At 42.2% G+C, this 18,219-nt stretch overlaps 1 protein-coding gene, 1 long non-coding RNA gene and 1 pseudogene across 2 annotated transcripts; 2 read left to right on the forward strand and 1 right to left on the reverse strand.

Moving 5' to 3' along the window:
• The first annotated feature begins 11,625 nt into the window (after positions 1-11,625).
• On the forward strand, positions 11,626-15,236 carry LOC135676495 (pentatricopeptide repeat-containing protein At3g29230-like). The gene has a single exon (XM_065187750.1). The coding sequence runs from the start codon at positions 11,730-11,732 to the stop codon at positions 13,506-13,508; it is 1,779 nt and encodes a 592-aa protein (XP_065043822.1). The 5' UTR covers positions 11,626-11,729; the 3' UTR covers positions 13,509-15,236.
• On the forward strand, positions 14,481-17,997 carry LOC108953174 (uncharacterized; annotated as a pseudogene).
• LOC135676497 (uncharacterized) lies at positions 16,369-18,138 on the reverse strand. Its single transcript, XR_010514318.1, has 2 exons — positions 17,997-18,138; positions 16,369-16,581 (listed from the first exon to the last, which is right to left on the reverse strand). It is a non-coding gene; the product is annotated as an uncharacterized LOC135676497 (long non-coding RNA).
• Positions 18,139-18,219: the final 81 nt, after the last annotated feature.

Genomic DNA, 18,219 nt, shown 5'->3' on the forward strand with positions numbered 1-18,219 from the left:
ACCATCAACCTTGATGAACTTAGTAATGAAATATGCTTTTCCACTTTAAATGATAATGCTTGGCTTTGGCATAGGAGATTAGGTCATGCAAGTATAAAACTAATATCTAAGATTTCATCTAGAGAGTTAGTACGAGGGATTCCCAATATGAAGTTTGTTAAGGACAAAGTGTGTGATGCTTGTCAACTAGGAAAACAAATAAAAATTAGTTTCAAACCAAAAAATTAAATTAGCACCACTAAACCATTTCAATTGATCAATTTGGACTTATATGGACTAATTGATACAACGAGTCTAAGAGGAAGCAAATATGCCTTCGTAATTGTAGATGACTATAGTAGATACACTTAGGCCTATTTCTTGGCTCACAAAAGTGATTGTTTCAAATGTTTCTCTAAATTTTGTAAACTTACTCAAAACGAAAAATGCTTCATGATTTCATCAATTCAGAGTGATCACGGTGGCGAATTTCAAAACCGTGACTTTCAAAGTTTCAAAACCACAACTTCTCCACTCCAAGAAATCCTCAACAAAATGAGATAGTTGAAAGAAAAAAAATAGAAATTTATAAGAAATGATAAGAACCATGTTAAATAAACACAGTCTACCTAAGTATTTTTGGACCGAAACTGTTAATACGACTTGCTATGTCATGAATAGGGTTCTAATAAGAACATCTCTATCAAAAACTCCCTATGAATTATGGAATAACAAAAAATCAAATGTTTCTTATTTTAAAGTTTTCGATTGTAAATGCTTTATTTTGAAGGAAAAGGATGCCTTAGGAAAATTTAATGTTAAATCGAATGAAGGCATCTTTCTTAGTTACTCTTCCGTTTCTAAGGCTTTTCACGTTTTTAACAAAAGAACCTTAGTTATAAAAGAGTCTATTCATGTAGTTTTTAATGAAATTTTTGAGTTAAAGAAAAATGATTTTGATGATGATCTTGGTTTTGATAATTTGAATTTAAATGACCCCCCTCATCAAAATAGCAACTTGGATGCATCTTCTTCCAAAATTTCCTTACCCAAGGAATGGAAGTATGTAGATGCTCATCCAAAAGAGCTAATTATAGGAAATACATCAAAATAGGTTCAAACTCGTTCTTCCTTCAAGATTTTTTGTGCTAACGCCGCCTTCCTTTCTTAAATTGAACCTAAATGCATTGACAAAGCCTTAAAAGATAATTCATGGGTTATTACAATGCAAGAGGAATTGAACTAATTTGATAGGAATGAGATATGGAAGCCTGTTCCTAGAGTTCCTAGACCTAGTGACCATTTAGTCATTGGTACTAAATGGATCTTTAGAAATAAGCAAGATGAGTGTAGTATCATGGTTAGAAACAATACTAGACTAGTGGCCAAAGGTTTCAACCAAGAAGAATGTATTGACTACGAAGAGATCATCGCTCCTATGGCAAGATTAGAAGCCATTAGGATGCTCCTTACCTATGCTAATAGTAATGATTTTAAACTATTTCAAATAGATGTCAAAAGTGCTTTCTTGAATGGTTTTATTTCCGAAGAAGTGTATGTTGAACAACCTCCCGGATTTGAAAACTCTTCTTTCTAATCATGTATTTAAATTGACTAAGACTCTCGATGGCTTAAAACAAGCTCTCAGAGCTTGGTATGAAAGGCTTAGTTCCTTTCTTATTTTAAATAATTTTACAAAAGGCAAGGTTGATACTCAATTGTTTATCAAACATTTTGAAAATAATTTTTTTATTGTTCAAATTCATGTTGACAATATTATTTTTGGTTCTTCGGATGAATCACTATGTGAATCATTTGCCAAGTATATGAGTCATAAATTTGAAATGAGCCTAATGGGAGAATTAACCTTCTTTTTAGGATTACAAATTAAACAACTTAGTAATGATATATTTCTTAATCAATCTAAATATACTTTAGAATTGTTAAAATGATTTAACATTGATGGTTCAAAAGTTATAAACACTCCTATGAGTACTTCCACTAAGTTAGATATGGATGAAAGTGGTGAAAGCTTTCATCCAAAAACATATAGGGGAATGATTCGTAGTTTACTTTACCTCACCACAACTAGACCGGATACCATGTTTAGTATAGGATTTTGTGCTAGGTTTCAAGCTAATCCTAAATTGTCTCATCTTAAAAGTATTAAAAGAATCCTTAAATATCTTAAAGGAACTCCTAATTTAGGATTATGGTATCCAAAATTTGATAATTTTGATTTAATAGCTTATGCAGATATCGATTTTGGTCGATGTAGGATAGATAGAAAAAACACATCTGAAACATGTCAATTTTTAGGACATGTACTTGTTTCTTGGACTTCTAAGAAACAAAATTCGATTGCACTATCTACGATGGAAGCCGAATACATAACCGCAAGTGCATGCTGTGCACAAGTTGTTTGGATGAAAAATACGTTGAAAAACTATGGAATTTACTTAAAAAATATTCTCATAAAATGTGATAATACAAATGCTATTTGTCTAACCAAAAATCTAATTCAACACTCTAGAACTAAGCATATTGACATTAGGCATCACTTTATATGAGATCATGTCAATAATAATAATGTCATTCTAGAATTTATTGATACAAAGCATCAATTAGCGGATATTTTCATAAAAACCTTAAATGAATATCAATTTGATTTTATTAGAAGGGAATTAGGCATGTTGAATTGTCCTTGTGAATGAGCTTGATTGTATATATTTTTCAAAAAAAAATTTCATCCTCTTTTCGATTTTTGTGGATTTGACTTCTTTCTTTTCGATTTTGAATGACATCTTAAAGAGTGATCCAACATATTAAAACATATTAAATCAAACATATTAAAACTTCTGAAAACAAAAATAAAAAAAATCATTTTTTTAACATGCTAGCTGTGGCATCGCTAGAACCGACGGTAGCACCGCTTGGGCACTCGGTCCCCAGGCAGTGGCACCGCTCGGTTGGCGGTGGCACCGCCCGAGAACCCCCTTATAAAGAGGGGGGGGGGCGGGGGGGTGGGGTTAGGGTCGGCAATGGAACCACCCCCAACCTGAGAGCACCCTCCCTAACACTCTCACAAAGCCCTCTAAACCTCTCTTAACCTCATTCTAAGCCTCTATAAGCCTAAGAGAGGGGTTCTTCTTGGATCAAGCTCTCTACGTCCCAAGGAAACTTATATAAGGTAAGATCTAAAATTTTTTTCTTCCTCTCATTATTTGGTCTATTCTTTAAAGTTCTCTCTTAATCTATCATCATGATTAGATGTGGCTCCTAAGAGATCATCAAGAACCAAAGGGAAAAGGGTGGAAGGAGATTCCTATGACCAAATCCTCTTTAGATCTAATGAAATAACCCTTAGATATTCAAATTTCGAAACAAGAATAATACATAAGGGTAAACATGTTGATCTAGATGAACTTGGAAACCTAGAACCCATTAGATGGTTTACAAATTTAGATGGTTTGCAAACATGTTAAACCTTTCTTATTATTGTAACCCTCTATGCTACCTTGACATGCGTTTGATATTATCCTAGTATATGATGTTGGATGTTTCTTTCTAAAATTTTGTCAATATTTTGATGGCACCTTAAGGTTATTTTGGATGATTTGATGTCTTCCTTGAATGATCGATCTTAATGCCAAGTTGAAGCTTTGTCAATTTTGACATCTCCTTTTCAAGATTTTTTTCTTATGAAATGATTTTATGAATGGCTTCGATCATCATGAGTTTTATGCTTGAAAACTCATCTCCTTTTTGTTGATGACAAAGGGGAAGAAGAATGTGCAAAAGATTGATGACTTGTGCAAATATGAAATTAGCATGACTTATATGTATCGTATTGCAATAGCTTATATGCTATATAATGCAATGAAAAATGTCTTATATGTGTTATATTCCTTAAAGGTATCATAAAACTTTTTGAGCATATCGCATATGAAAGTTTTTATATTGATTGTCGTATCATGTTTATCATTTTTTTTATATATATGATAAGCAATCATCTTATGATCATATGAAATCATGCCTTGCATTTATATCATGAGATCCATGTTGAAATTTCAAATTATTATTATTTCTTATCGAAATGATAATTATCTTTTATCATTCGGCTTGAAAATAATTTTCATGCCTTGAAATTATAAGAAATACGAAGTTTCGTATTTGTTCATGCTTATTAAGAATAACGATAAGTTCAACGAATAGAACTTATCAGTTTAGGCTTGAATTCAAAGAGATTGAATTCGAAGTGATTAAATTCAAGTGTTTTTATCTTCTCATAACATGACATATAGATAGGGGAAGTTATGATTAACTCCGTCATCAATTGATTGCCATCATCAAAAAGGGGGAGATTATTGAATCTCGGATTTAGATGATGAAGTCAATTGATGGGTTAATTAATCTAATCCATATTATTGAGTTAAGTGTGCAGGATTAACTACGATGGCTTGATGACATAAAGCAAGTTTACTGGAGTCAAGTTCGATAGGTGTTCGAGAGTCCGTCGAAAGTCCAAAGAATCATCGGAAGTGCTGTCGGAACCAACTGAGAAAGAATCAGGGACATGCCGAAGTTTTCGGAAGTCCACTAAAAAGATCATCGGAGGTTCGCGGAGATCACCGAGAAGGTTCGGATACTTGCCAAAGACTCATTGAACTCGCCACAAGACCGAGAGTCTGCTAGAAGAAATCCGAGGGTGTATCGGAAGTCCGCCGAAAGTTCGCCGGAAGAAAACTCGATGTTGCCGATTAAAAATTTGCTTAGGGCTATGTCTTAATTTCGTAGTTTGTATATAATTTGGGTTAAGATTAAGGGTTAATCCTATAACCCAGTTATGGGCCAATTGGGCCCGAGTTTGGACTGGTTTGGACCAAGTTTGGAGCCCAACCAGTGAGTTGGAACAGTCTAGGTGGTGGCACCATCGAACTGGGTGGTGGCACCGCCCAGAACCCGAGAGGTCCGGTGGTGGCACTGCCAACACCGGGAAACCCAAAAGTAATTCAAATTTGGAGGCCAAATTTGAATCCTCTTGAGGCCTATAAATACCCCTCAATTCTCAGTAGAGATTACACCTTTTTAAGAAGTTAGAAAGTGAGAAAAAGCTCTAGCAAAGTCTTGTTTTCAATAGCTTAAGTATTCACCTCCCTCTTTCTCTTTGAAAAAAATATGTAAGAGTATGAACCACTTGTAAGAAAGTTGTAAGAGGGGTATTTGGTGCTTCCCCTTCAAAGTGATTTGCTAGTGGAAGTTGGGAGCCTCATCGAAGAAGGCTTCGAAAGTGGATGTAGGTCATTTGACCGAACCACTATACATCATGGTGTTCCTTGAATGTGTGAGTGTTTAATTTTCTGAACCATTTCTCTACTTAGCTGCAAATCATTCAGTTTTCATCTCCCTACTCTTGACTATCTTTACTCGAGCTATTTTAGCTAAGTCATCCTTTGTCGAATCGAAATCTCTACACATTTACGAAATCGATTTCAAACTTATGAGTTTTAATCCACTACACTAATTCACCCCCCCCCTCCTGCCGCTCCGATCCTAACAAAAATGGGATCAAGATTATGGATTTTTAAGGGCCGAGGGTGGGTCGGAGTGCAGCCAAAGGGAAGGCGATGGAGCGACGTGAGCCGCCACTTCAATGGGCAGAAAAGGAAGGAGGAGAGGGGGATTTGGAGATATAAATGGCTCTTTTTTCACTCAATCTTCTTGAGCGCCAGTGCTAGATTTTTCGTCCTTCCTAATTCTTGATCTCCGATAAAGACATGGAGGTGAAGGTGAAGAGGGTCAGGGGATTCGGCGTCGTTCGAAACATTTTGAATTGGGGACGGGGTGAGTGTTATAACGGAAATGCCCCGAACAGAAGCAGTGAATCCCTCAAAACGGAGGGTCAAGATTATTTACATATATTTATTTCTTTTTATTGACATGATTTTCGATGCATAATCAAGAACATACAAAAGATTGAAGAGTTATAATTAGACCTTTTACGTTCGAGTCCTCATACTTAAAAAATTTATATTAAAATTTATATAATTATAAAAATAAAAATATTTAATTTTATTTACTCTAACTTTCATTGATTTTATTAATAAAAGATGCAACATGTGATATCACGTACAAGAATAATATAAAACATAATTGATAAAAACATAATCTTAATATCTTCGATAACTCATTTGTGTTGGTATCACTTTGCAATTACAATGACGAAAGGTGTGAGATAAAGGCCTTACATTCTACTGACACATATATAAAGCAATGAGGAGACAGAACGACGACATAATGTAACGGACAAACTTCTAAACAAGATGTTGGATGTAATGCTTATGTCTGTCCGTTGTCTTTTGGCATGTTCATGCCTTGTACAGCAGATAGAGAGGCGGCCGAAGGCTAAATAGTCCCATGTTAGTTGGGTTGGTGGCCTTTTTAGGCTTGTAAATAAAGGTTGTGTCAAGTGGACACGAGCGAGAGCTTTTCGATCTGTAATGGACCATTTTACCCTTTGTTGTGCAACTATTCAGAGCTTGTAAAGTCTGTTTGTAACTTGCATTGTCTATGAAGTGTATTTCGGACATGTTTGCTTGTGGATCCCGATTGAGGCGTTCTCTTTAACCCGTTCTCTCTTTTGTTGGTCCTAAGGGACAATGGGAGGCTTCGGGGAGGCTGACCTTTGCGGACGGACGCGCGAGGGTGCCGCACGCCTTAGGCAAAACCAGCTAAGGTCGTGACATTATGGTATCAGAGCGGGACAAGCACTCATAGAAACACTTGACATGCAAACGTGGGGGACCTAGCGGGGCTGCGTCGAGGGCAGTCAGCCCACGCGCGACCGTTTGAGGGAAAACGGGCATGGAGATGTAGGGAAAAGAGTCGCTCAGAAGAGCGGGCATCTAACATTGGTATTTTGAGGAATGGCCAACCCTTCGCGCAAGAGGCACCACGAGAACAGGCAAGCTTGGAAGAATGCGGAGCGCACAAAGGTTGGGATGGCTGAGTTTGAGCTACGGCTCAACGTTGACAACTATACTTGATGGTGCTCTAGGCAAGCGAGGCGCTTGGCAAGAGTGAGACCATCCAAGGTGGAATGAGTTGTTCAACGACCAAAAGAGTTATGCAAAGCTCACAGAGGTGAGGGGAATTGCTAACTCGAAGAATTTGGTACTCATGCATGGGCTTGTATGCGGACGATAGAATGTTCATGGCCATCCCAAGGCGACCGAGACTCGGCGCCATGGAGCATTGAAACTTTCTCTTCGTCATGTGAAGGATACGTCCGGAGGAGGCTGAAGTGTGCAACGAGTTTAGCATGTTGCTAGGCCTTGAGGGGTGCGGCGGTGGCTGTATTGACGTGGAGGCGCAATCTAGCAAGTGCGTTTGCAAGAGGCAGAACAATGCACAGTTTGTTCAGCAGATCGGAGTAGTCCAAGGGGATGGGGGTCTCCGAAACGAAGAGAGATGTTGCTCCAACGGGACAGTTATCTAGGAGGGATAAGTCTCGGCACTCCAGATGGAGAATCATGTGAGACGGACTTCACATGTTGAGGAGGAGTACCTCACAAACAACAACTTCACGAAGCTCGATGGACTGAGCAAGCGGCGAGGAGTTGTCGCATGATCTCGCTCGAGAGAATGCATTGGTGGATGCATTGCGAGATCAAGTGGGGGAGCGACCTGAAGCAACTTAAATGAAGGCACACTTAGAGTCGATATGGAGATCGGACTCAAGGGAGGGCTGACCCGTGGAATGGAGGGCGCGAGGGCCACCATCGACTCAATGCAAAAACGAGGAGCGGAGCAACTTGGGTGTAACTTGGCGAAGTACCCAAGCCGCATGAAGGGAGCCAACAGAGAAGTTGGAACATGGAGCAGAAGCACAGTGCTTTCCTTAGACAGAGGTCAAAGACATGAACTCTTGCAGAGGCAAGGGTAGGATCATGTTGTTCCATGGGTCCTTCATTCTGACGGAGCGGACTCATCTTGCATGGTGCCAAAGACGAAGGGAGCTTCTGGGCACATGCACCTTATCTCGGAGGAGCATTTGATGGAGGAACTAAGGCGACTCAATTTGCGGAGGCGAAGTTGGGTTCAGGAGGCCTTAGCACGGGGCAAGAGGACGCAGAGGCGGCTACTCTTGAAGAATATGCCATAGTGTTGCCATTCAAGTTGCCATGAAGGAAGCAGTGCGCAGCGGAGATTGTGCTGGTAGGGGCAGAGGCCCAGGATCCAGACAATGGTGCACAAACTACAGTGAAGTCGGTGGACTTCGGGAGCTATTAGGCGACGGACTGCCCTAGAGTGGTGCTTCATCTAGGTGTGACCCAAGAGTGGGTGGATGAAGGTCGATTGCCAAAGGAGTGAACAAAATCGAAGGTGGAGGAGACCCTGCGATGTATTGGCAGAGGCCACACATGGAGGGTTCACAATTCGAGTTTATTCCAAAAAGATCAGAATGCAATGGAGATGTCACCAGGAGGCGACATGGTGCAGCGGATCGTGGTGGAACAGTTCGTGGCAATGCGACACACACGACATTGTCCCGTGAGGGATGAGATCATATGGAGGTATGATCGGGAGTTACTGGAAGCTCCACTTCGATGAACAACACGACGGCAAGAAGGGCTATGGATTCAAGGAGTGAAGGCCATGGTACCGCAGAGGCGGGTCTTCCGGACGTGCATCGAATTTTGCATCGGATGAAAGCCTTGGTCATCAGCATATGGGGGCTGTGTTCCACCAAGGGAAAAGTTCGAATGCAAGTACCAGTGAGTTCCATGGGAGGGACTTGATCATGTAGAGGTATGATCGAAGCAGCTGGAGAGTTGGACTTCTCCAGAGCTCATATTCGCTTAAGGGAGCCCGACAAGTCAGAGGACAAGGTCGAGTAAGCGAACGTTGCTACCAAGGAAGCTAAGGAGAACAGAATCGGTGCAAACTCTACAACGTGATGGCAGAGGCCATGCATGGGAGTTGTAGTCTGTCTTTCCATCGACCAAACGGACTGCTTGGAGAACACAGGGGTGTTGAAGCAGGGGGTCGAAAGGGGCGAGGAAGCGACGATGAGTCCAGAGGGACTTAGCTACCCAAAAATCAAGCATCAGTTAGAATGGAGGTGGACTCAGAGGAGTGCCACGGAGACATCTCTACTGATTGTGAAGAAAAGGGATATAGAGGCGAGGCGACGGATAGTAGGGCCATGGGCATGGCAGCGCCATGGTACCGCAGAGGCGGGACTTCCGTGCAAGTCATTGATCCCTTGCTCTCACGGAAGGAGAGCGCTTGGTCGTGAAAGGGGCCGAGGAGGTGGAGCATGCAGAGGCAATCTCCAAGTACCGAGACAAGGCTGAAGGGCAGAGGCCAAGAAACTTCGTAAGACCGGTGTCAACAAGTTTCTCATCAAGATAGCCGTAAGTGAAGGACTTCGGGTCATGCAAGAGTGCATGACCAAGGAACGAAGCAGGTAGTACGCGGTGCTATACCTTTGCTACTCAGTGGAGTAGGCGGCAGGGTTGATGGAGAAGACGGTACAATCCCAGAGGCGACCTCATCTATCAGAGAATTACTCCAAGTTGGGGTGAAAACTTCCTGCATTCCAGAAGTTCAATGACTTTGAGAAGGTGAATCATAGTAGCTAACTCAACGCAAGGAGTGCAAACACTTCGAGTGCTTCAGAAGTGTGAGCAAAGAGCAGGCGAAGGCTAGTAACCAGCTCGATGCATGATGTACAACCTCGAGGAGGCGGGCGAAGTCAAGTAACCTTTGCCTTCTCAACTCTTAAGAGAATGGGCGAAACCGAGTACCCCAGTTCTCTTATCTATCCAGCAGAGGAGCTCTGCACAAGTTCAAAGACCCTTCGAAGATAACGGAAGACAATAGTTGTCAAATCCTCACCAGCGGTGATCAGTGCTACTGAGAGTAGATTGTCCACTTCATTTCCCAACGAAATGCCAATCGAAAGCGGAAGTGATGCGAACCTACTTGGATGTGACAACTAACTAAAAGAAGAGTCAATGAGCAGATTTTGTGGAGGAAGGACCCAAAACTTCAGAAGTTTGCGAGGCGATGCTCGTTAAAGCTCCAACAAGCATCCACCCAATTCAAGCAACATGTGGAATTTTTGAGAAACTGGCGCAGTAAAGATGGTCTTTTCCTTCATCTGGCGGATCCGCAGGAATCAACAAGGATCAACACAACTCAGCCAACCCCCCACACCAGAGTTAGAGTCATTGGTGAGTTGAAGCAGCATGGCGGATCAAAGGTTCGACTACTCAGAAACAGCAGCGGAGAGCAGCTGGGAGCCAGGTGGCGCATTGCAGCTGGAGCAGAAGATTGAAGACTCAGCAAAGGCGAAGAGTTGCAGTGTTCACAAAGGCTTCGACGAGGACGTCGAAGGGATAAGTGGGGGAGAATGTAACGGACAAACTTCTAAACAAGATGTTGGATGTAATGCTTATGTCTGTCCGTTGTCTTTTGGCATGTTCATGCCTTGTACAGCAGATAGAGGGGCGGCCGAAGGCTAAATAGTCCCATGTTAGTTGGGTTGGTGGCCTTTTTAGGCTTGTAAATAAAGGTTGTGTCAAGTGGACACGAGCGAGAGCTTTTCGGTCTGTAATGGACCATTTTACCCTTTGTTGTGCAACTATTCAGAGCTTGTAAAGTCTGTTTGTAACTTGCATTGTCTATGAAGTGTATTTCGGACATGTTTGCTTGTGGATCCCGATTGAGGCGTTCTCTTTAACCCGTTCTCTCTTTTGTTGGTCCTAAGGGACAATGGGAGGCTTCGGGGAGGCTGACCTTTGCGGACGGACGCGCGAGGGTGCCGCACGCCTTAGGCAAAACCAGCTAAGGTCGTGACAATAAGGTGAGGCAAAGGGAGATAAGAAAATGAACAAAGATAATGAGTGCGCCAACGTAGATATAAAGCGACGTCGATGAAAATGCAAGACGATGAGCATCGATACAAATGCAAAACGATGAAAGGGACAAGAAGGATGAGGGATTAGGAAAATGGGGAAGAATGATGAGCACCACTCTGCATCGCATGTAGTGTCAATGCAAATATAAGGCGATGCAGAGAGGAAGTTGCAGAAGTAGAGAAGAGCAGCATTGCTATGCATCTGCGTTAGTGTGATCATCATCATCGTCCTCTTCTTTCTTTTCCTTGACTTCATCTCTCATCGTCGCTCTCCCTCATTTTTCTTCTCCTTCACTCACAATAAGTCGTAGAAGTTCCTCAGCTCCACCCTCAAGACTCCACTCAGCTTGTGTCTAAGGGTATCCCTACATCGTTCTCTTCGACCACAATCATAACAGCCACTCGTAATCTCTAGTGACGTCGTCATTTGCCACCACCATAAAAATCGATTAAGAAAAAAATATATAATTGAGATATTAAAATTATTTTTTTTATTATTTTTATGTCATTTCTATATATGTTGTATCTTCCATCAATAAAATCGATAACGTTAAGATATTTCACTTTTATAAAATTAAATATTTTACTTTCATAAAATTAAATATTTTACTTTCATAATTATAAGAATACTAATATAAAATTTTAAATCTAAAAATTAGGATGCCAAAGAGGACTAGATGCCTAATAAGTAACTAGCCCTGCAAAGTCGAGTGGGAGAAGTATCCGAGGACCTTCGCACGAATATACAAGCTATTCATGTATGCTGTTCGTGCACGGTGATAAGGCCGGACGCTGATGCGAATGGCTTCCCTTTCAATTCGCCATGGTCGCATCCTTCCCCGGCCTCCTCTCTCGCGGCGAGCTCCTCGACCTGCTTCACAACTCCACCACTGTCTCCCGAGTCCACCAAGTGCATGCCCAGCTGATCACCCGAGCCCTGTTCAGCGACCCGTTCGTCGCAAGCCGGCTCCTTTCCACCATCTATGAGCTCTCCGCCCGCGTCCCTGCGTCTTATGCCGATCTCGTCTTCTCCCAGAGTCATCAGCCGAGCACTTTTTCCTGGAACACCATCATCAGGTTCCATGTCCGGTCCTCAAACCCCAACAAGGCCGTTCTGCTCTTCGCTCGAATGCGTAAAGCTGGTGTCTTGACTGACCACTACACGTATCCGTTTGTCCTCAAGGCCTGTGCTTTGCTGGCTGGACTCGAAGAAGGTGCGGCGATTCATGGGGATGTACTGAAGAAAGGATTGGGGGAGGATCTGTTCGTGATGAATGGTTTGATCAGCTTGTATTGCAAGGGCGGAGAGATCGCGGCGGCCCGGAAGCTGTTCAATGGATCTCGGTCGAGGGATTTGGTATCCTGGAACTCGCTAATGGCTGGTTATGTCAGCTGTGGAGACACCGCAGAAGCGGGGAGGCTTTTCGATGCAATGCCGGAGAGAGATGCTTTCTCTTGGGCTATCTTAATCGATGGATACGGAAAGAAGGCCGGGGACGTTAACCGTGCTCGTGACCTGTTCGATAAAATGCCCAACAAAGACCTAGTTTGCTGGAACTCCATGATTGATGGGTACGTGGGACTCGGCATGATGCTCGCTGCCAGAGAGCTGTTCGATGTAATGCCCAAAAGGAATGTCATATCGTGGAGCATCCTCATCGATGGCTACGTGAAACATGGGGATCCAAAGGAAGCTTTGGAGCTCTTCCAATGTATGCTTGGTCAGGGTGTAAGGCCTGACGTAATCAGTGCAGTAGGTGCCATTTCAGCGTGTTCTCAGCTGGGTGCACTCGATCAAGGTCGATGGATACACTCCTACGTGAAGAAGCACAATATCTTATTAGATGTTGTAGTTGAAACTGCCCTGGTAGATATGTACATGAAATGTGGAAGCTTAGACCTTGCCCGGTTGCTCTTCGACGAAATGCCTAGGAGGAGTGTGGTCACATGGAGCGTGATGATTGTAGGACTTGGCATGAATGGTTTTGGATGTGAAGCTGTGGAACTTTTCTACCAGATGGAAAGAAGAGGAGCAACGATGGATGATCTGACATTCCTCGGCGTTCTGACAGCTTGTACTCATGCCAGGTTGGTCTGTGAAGGACGTGAGATCTTTGACAGGATGAGGAGGGATTTCAGGGTTGAGCCAAAGGTCGAACACTATGGTTGCTTGGTGGATCTCCTCAGCCGTGCAGGACGGTTGCAGGAAGCTAGAGAAGTCATAGAAACGATGCCAGGGACTCCCACCTCAAGTTTGTGGGGTTCACTGCTCGCGGCCTGTCGAACACATCGATGCGTGGAGTTGGCTGAGATTGCAGTCGAGAAGCTGAAGAAGCTGGGAGCAGATGATGGCGGGGTGTATGTCATTATGTCGAACATATATGCAGCAGAGGGAATGTGGAACCAAGTGTGGGAGATGAGGAAGTTGATGCGTGAAAGAGGGATGAAGAAGGAAACAGGAAGGAGTGTAATAGAGGTGGATGGCAGCATCCATGAGTTTGTTTATGGAGATAGCTCACATCCCTATAAAGAGGAAATATATGAAGTTCTTGGCAGTTGTCAAATGCAATACCTTGAAAAGATGGTATCACTAATCTTCTGATTACTGCATGATACATTGAAGTATTTAACCACCGAACAAGTTTCATATAGCTAAACTCAAATAGTTTTCTGACTGCTACCCCCTAAAAAATTAACGAAATAGGATTCATTTACTGATATGAAAAATATATGATGTGTTTGTTTGTGAAAATGCAAGTGGAGCTCAACTCCAGTAATTAATGTCCTCTCATGAACTTATCATGAATCCTTAAAAAGATGAAACTAGCATGATTATGAAGCTTTGTCATGCCATTCATGTCTATGATTATTCTTATCAGCCAAGATAGGGAGTATGTTTAAGGAATCAAGTAACTGCATGTTTTCAACCAAGATCTTCCCTGTATTCATGTATGTCAAGATTTCTCTCAGATCTGGCATATTTGATTTCCAACTCTGTGATCTCTGCTACTAAATGAATGTACCATATCCATGCATTCCAGTGTTCCACAGGTTCAGATTGAATCAAAAGCTCCTATAGGAATCCAGATCCATAGTAATCACTTCTCACTGTCTCCTTTCTATCTCACTCTCTGTGTTGCAGGATAGTACCTACCTACAACAAATAAATGCAACTAACCAAGTTTTGCTGGTTGGATGTGGTGAATTCCATGTTCGAAGTACCCATTTGTCTTGTCTTTTCTCTGTTTTGTGATTCTGATGTTGGTGTCCTGATCATGCCTGGTTTTTTGTTGCCTTGCCAATGCTTGTCTCTCTTCTCAATAGAAAACAATTGGAGTTGCCATTTTGATGCAGTGAGTCATTGGATTCTCTTGTGAAACCCACGATATGGGTTGATAGCATCCGTTCTAAGAGGAGGGAGGCAGACTTAATGGAATTATCTCTATGGATGGAAGGAAATCACCCTCTCCAGGTGGGATACAACGAATGGGCTGGTGGAAGTTGCCATAGTTGCTGGAGAGGGTGCATGAGGGAATAGAAAAAGAAGGGTTAGAACGGAGAGGAAGGGAAGAAGATGCCTACTCTTTGGATCACACTGAAGAAATCTCTCCATAGCAAGTCTGGCAACCCTGATGTCCATGAACCAAAGGGCAGGAGCCATCTTGGCACCCTCTTGAGAAGGAAGAGATCCAGGTCTTGTTGCTCCAGATCCATAGCCGACCTCAGAGATGTCATCCATGGAGCCAGGAGGCAGATGGAGAAGCCAAACTGCAGCAGCCCAAGGTCTATTGGGAGCAGTGAGGTGCTGAACCCCATAGCCCATGAGGTGGTTCTTAGTGACACCAGATGTGAGCTCAAGATAGCTACTGGACCAGAGAGTTACCATGGGGGTGGTGGTGACGTGGGATCCACCTATGTGGGCACCCTCAGGCCTGGGACCCCAGGCCCTGGAGGAAGAAGCACCACAGCCCTAAGGAAGGCCACTTGCATCTTTGCAGATAGACAGGGTTATTCTTCACTTTCTGATGCTGTTCTTGGCAATGCTGGTGCTGATCATGCTTCTTTGAAAGTCTGGCCTTCTACTGGTCAGTCTAGTCCTTCACTCTGCCATAGATGTAGGGAGCAGTTTGGCAGATGGGAGGATTTGGAGGCACATAATCTGTCCAAGCATGCAGGTAAAGGAGGGTATTTTCTCTTCTCTCTTCCTGATCTTTCTGTGCTTCCCTCTCTTGACATTTTAGCATTTCTTCTTTTTGATGCTATCTGTAGATTCAAATTATATTGTGTTGTCTGTAAACTGAATAAATTTCTGAAATTGACATTCTTATTAGGTCTCTCCAAATGTTTGACATCTTCAGCTCTACTATTGATAATCCTAGTTTGAATTAGATCTCTTTTAACATGATGCTGTAGTACTTGCCAATAGTTTCTCACTCTTTTCCTAGTTAAATGCTGCTATATATACTTTGCAATATGGATTCATTGGTGTCCTCAATGTCCTATCAGCTGTATGTGAAGACTCAAATACCAAGGATCTCTGCTATCTATTTCATTAATCTGTTAACACTCTATGCTTCTCCATTTGTTTTAGCAAATTTCAGGCTCAAAAAAATTTATTGGCCTGTGCTATCCTCTTCTAAGATCAGAAAGAGTTATTTATTCTTCAATTCAGCTTAAGTCACCATTTATGATGAAACATTTTTTAAAAAACACATATTTCTTAAGACCACCAGCATCAGCTACTAGCAATCAGAAAAATGAATTTATTACTTGACCTTATTCTTCCTATGTGAATTAGAAAAAGAAAATACTATTTGTCATTTCTTTTTGCCATTCTTTCTATGAAATGTTGTCTTATTGTTGTTTCCCCCTAATACCAGATTTTGCCAATCCTGATACCAACCTGTGATGACTATACCATTCTAGTAGCCAACATTTTGTTGTTCTATTGTCTAATTCTTTCAGTTATAAAAGCATGCACAACTGTGTATTGTTTCCTACTAAAGATAACTTTTTAGTTTCACATATCAAATTAATCTAATTCTTTTTCCTGGCAGTTAGTGAACTACTGGAAGGAGACTCTTCTAGGAAGATAGTAGAAATTATATGCAAAGCAAGTTGGTCAAAGTCTGAGAGCAGTTGTGGACGGCTACAACGAGTCCTTAAGGTCCATAACATGCAAAAGACTCTCACCCAATCCGAAGAGTACTGAGAAATGGAAAAGACTAGAGCCAGCAAGCTTCCTAAAAAGCACCGGCGATGCTTGGCTGACGGAAATGAACTGTTAAGTTTCTATGGAACAACAATCTGTTGTTCTCTAGGTATACATGGTTCTTCAAACCTTTGCACATCAGATAAGTGCAGCATTTGTCACATTCTAAGGCATGGATTCTCCAGAAAGAAGGAAATGAAGGGAGGGGTGGGAGTGTTCACAACTTCCACCGAGTGGGAGAGCATTAGAATCAATTCAAGTTATTGAGGATCAACCTTCTATAAGAAAAGCCTTGCTGATATTCAGAGTAATTGCAGGGAGGGTTCACAAGCCAGTGGACAACTTACAGAATTTGGCTGGTCAGTCTGCGTTTGATTCAGTGGCAGGAAAATTCGGTCCCCAAGCAAGTCGAGGAGCTTTACCTTCTCAATGCAAGAGCTCTTCTACCATGTTTTGCGGTAATCTGTAAACCATGAAAAAATTTGAACTGTTACTACCTTTTGCGGCACTTCCGAGTCTATATCAAATGCATTTGACTAGACATGCAGTATGATTGTTTTAAAGCATTGGATTTTCCTTGAAGAGGACTTATACATGTGATTTCTCAATTGTCTGCTTTAACTCAATCTCTAAGATTTGTTAGTATCTAAATTGCAACTCTCCGCTCATCCCATAGCATCCCTCACTGTGTATGCCTTGGCCTCGACTTCCCCTACTTGTCAGATCTATAAGGCCTATTTAAAAGAATGATTGATGTCATCCTCGTCACAAAGATTATATGTCAACTACATGATTTTAGCTGCTTCCAATGACGCAAAAGGTCGAAAGATTATGTCAGATTTTCTATGCAACGAAGCAGGAATTCCTATTACCTTTCTTCCAAAGAATTGCTACCTTTAGGTTTACAGACATGAACAGCAGACTCAATACCACTTTTCTGCAGAATTAACCTAAGAAATTTTGTTTGCTTCCACCATTTTGTTACATGAAACTCCAAGTTCAAAAATAGATCAGTAGCTAATGCACTCTTCTTGTCAATTTATTTTGGAACCCTCTATACTGCATGTGGTGCAATAATCTACCAATTAGCCAATTTAATCATAAGGAATAGGAAAATGTTATCTACTGAATGAGTCCACCTGAATAACAATGTTCTAAGAAATATGATTGGGTGTAATATCATAGCAATAATTCTGGCTGAAGTAGAAATGTTAGACCTCCAGTCCCTGGTGTTACCGTTGGGCCTTCGAATTCAAAGTTTTTGGCAAGCCTTTGAATGTGATGATATCAGTTTGTTTTGCACTCACAGATAGCTTATTGTTTTGAGAATTGTTGCTTCCCTGAAGCTACTCTCTAATATTCATACTCCCCCCTTTCCATGGTGTGGCTAAGCAAATAGGAGGAGATATTGATGCTATGGTGGTCTTTTGCCCTAAGCCTAGGAAGGTTGCAACCCTCGATTTGTTGACCTCAGGTTCTCAAAATCAGTATCCGGATGCAGATGATTTTGTTAGAGCCCATGCCTTACTTCGACAACCGTTCTCATGGTCTTAAAAACTTGCATCTTTTGTCATTCTTGTGCATAGATTTGGGGTAATTCTTCTATTGAGATCTTGGAACAGCCTAATTACTGCAGTACTTCCAAGATTCACGGAGAGAACGTGCTGAAGCGAACATCTTTGGAAAAGCAAGCACGCCCGCCCGCCAGCCGGCCATGATCAGACGGCACAAGGAAACAAGATCGATGAGAAGACATCGGACCAAGGGGGAAGCAACAACGCGAAATCAAGAGAGGGAAGCGTGCCAAGAAATCCGATCGTACAGAAACATTGATTTCTTTCAAGGATCAGATTGGACGAGGGGTGGAGGAGATGTCACCTCTTCGGGGTGGAGTCCGCGCGCTTTCGCCGAGGGCAGAGAAGAGCAGCGATGATAAAGACGAGATCAGACAAACGTGGTTTAGCGGCAGTCGAACGACTCACGTCGCGCCTCTTTGCAACTGTTCATGGGCGTAGCACCTTTCTCCCACCCGGCGTCGCCTTGTGGCTGGAATTGGAAGCAGCAGCGCTGTCGGCCTTCGTCCACAACGCTTTCTGGACAC

The sequence above is a fragment of the Musa acuminata genome, chromosome BXJ1-6 (genome assembly GCF_036884655.1).
Source record: "Musa acuminata AAA Group cultivar baxijiao chromosome BXJ1-6, Cavendish_Baxijiao_AAA, whole genome shotgun sequence".
NCBI lineage: Eukaryota > Viridiplantae > Streptophyta > Magnoliopsida > Zingiberales > Musaceae > Musa > Musa acuminata.

What these genes read in the sequence shown, in the direction of transcription:
- LOC135676495 (XM_065187750.1), top strand. Translation starts at nt 11,730, where the DNA reads ATGGTCGCATCCTTCCCCGGCCTCCTCTCTCGCGGCGAGCTCCTCGAC.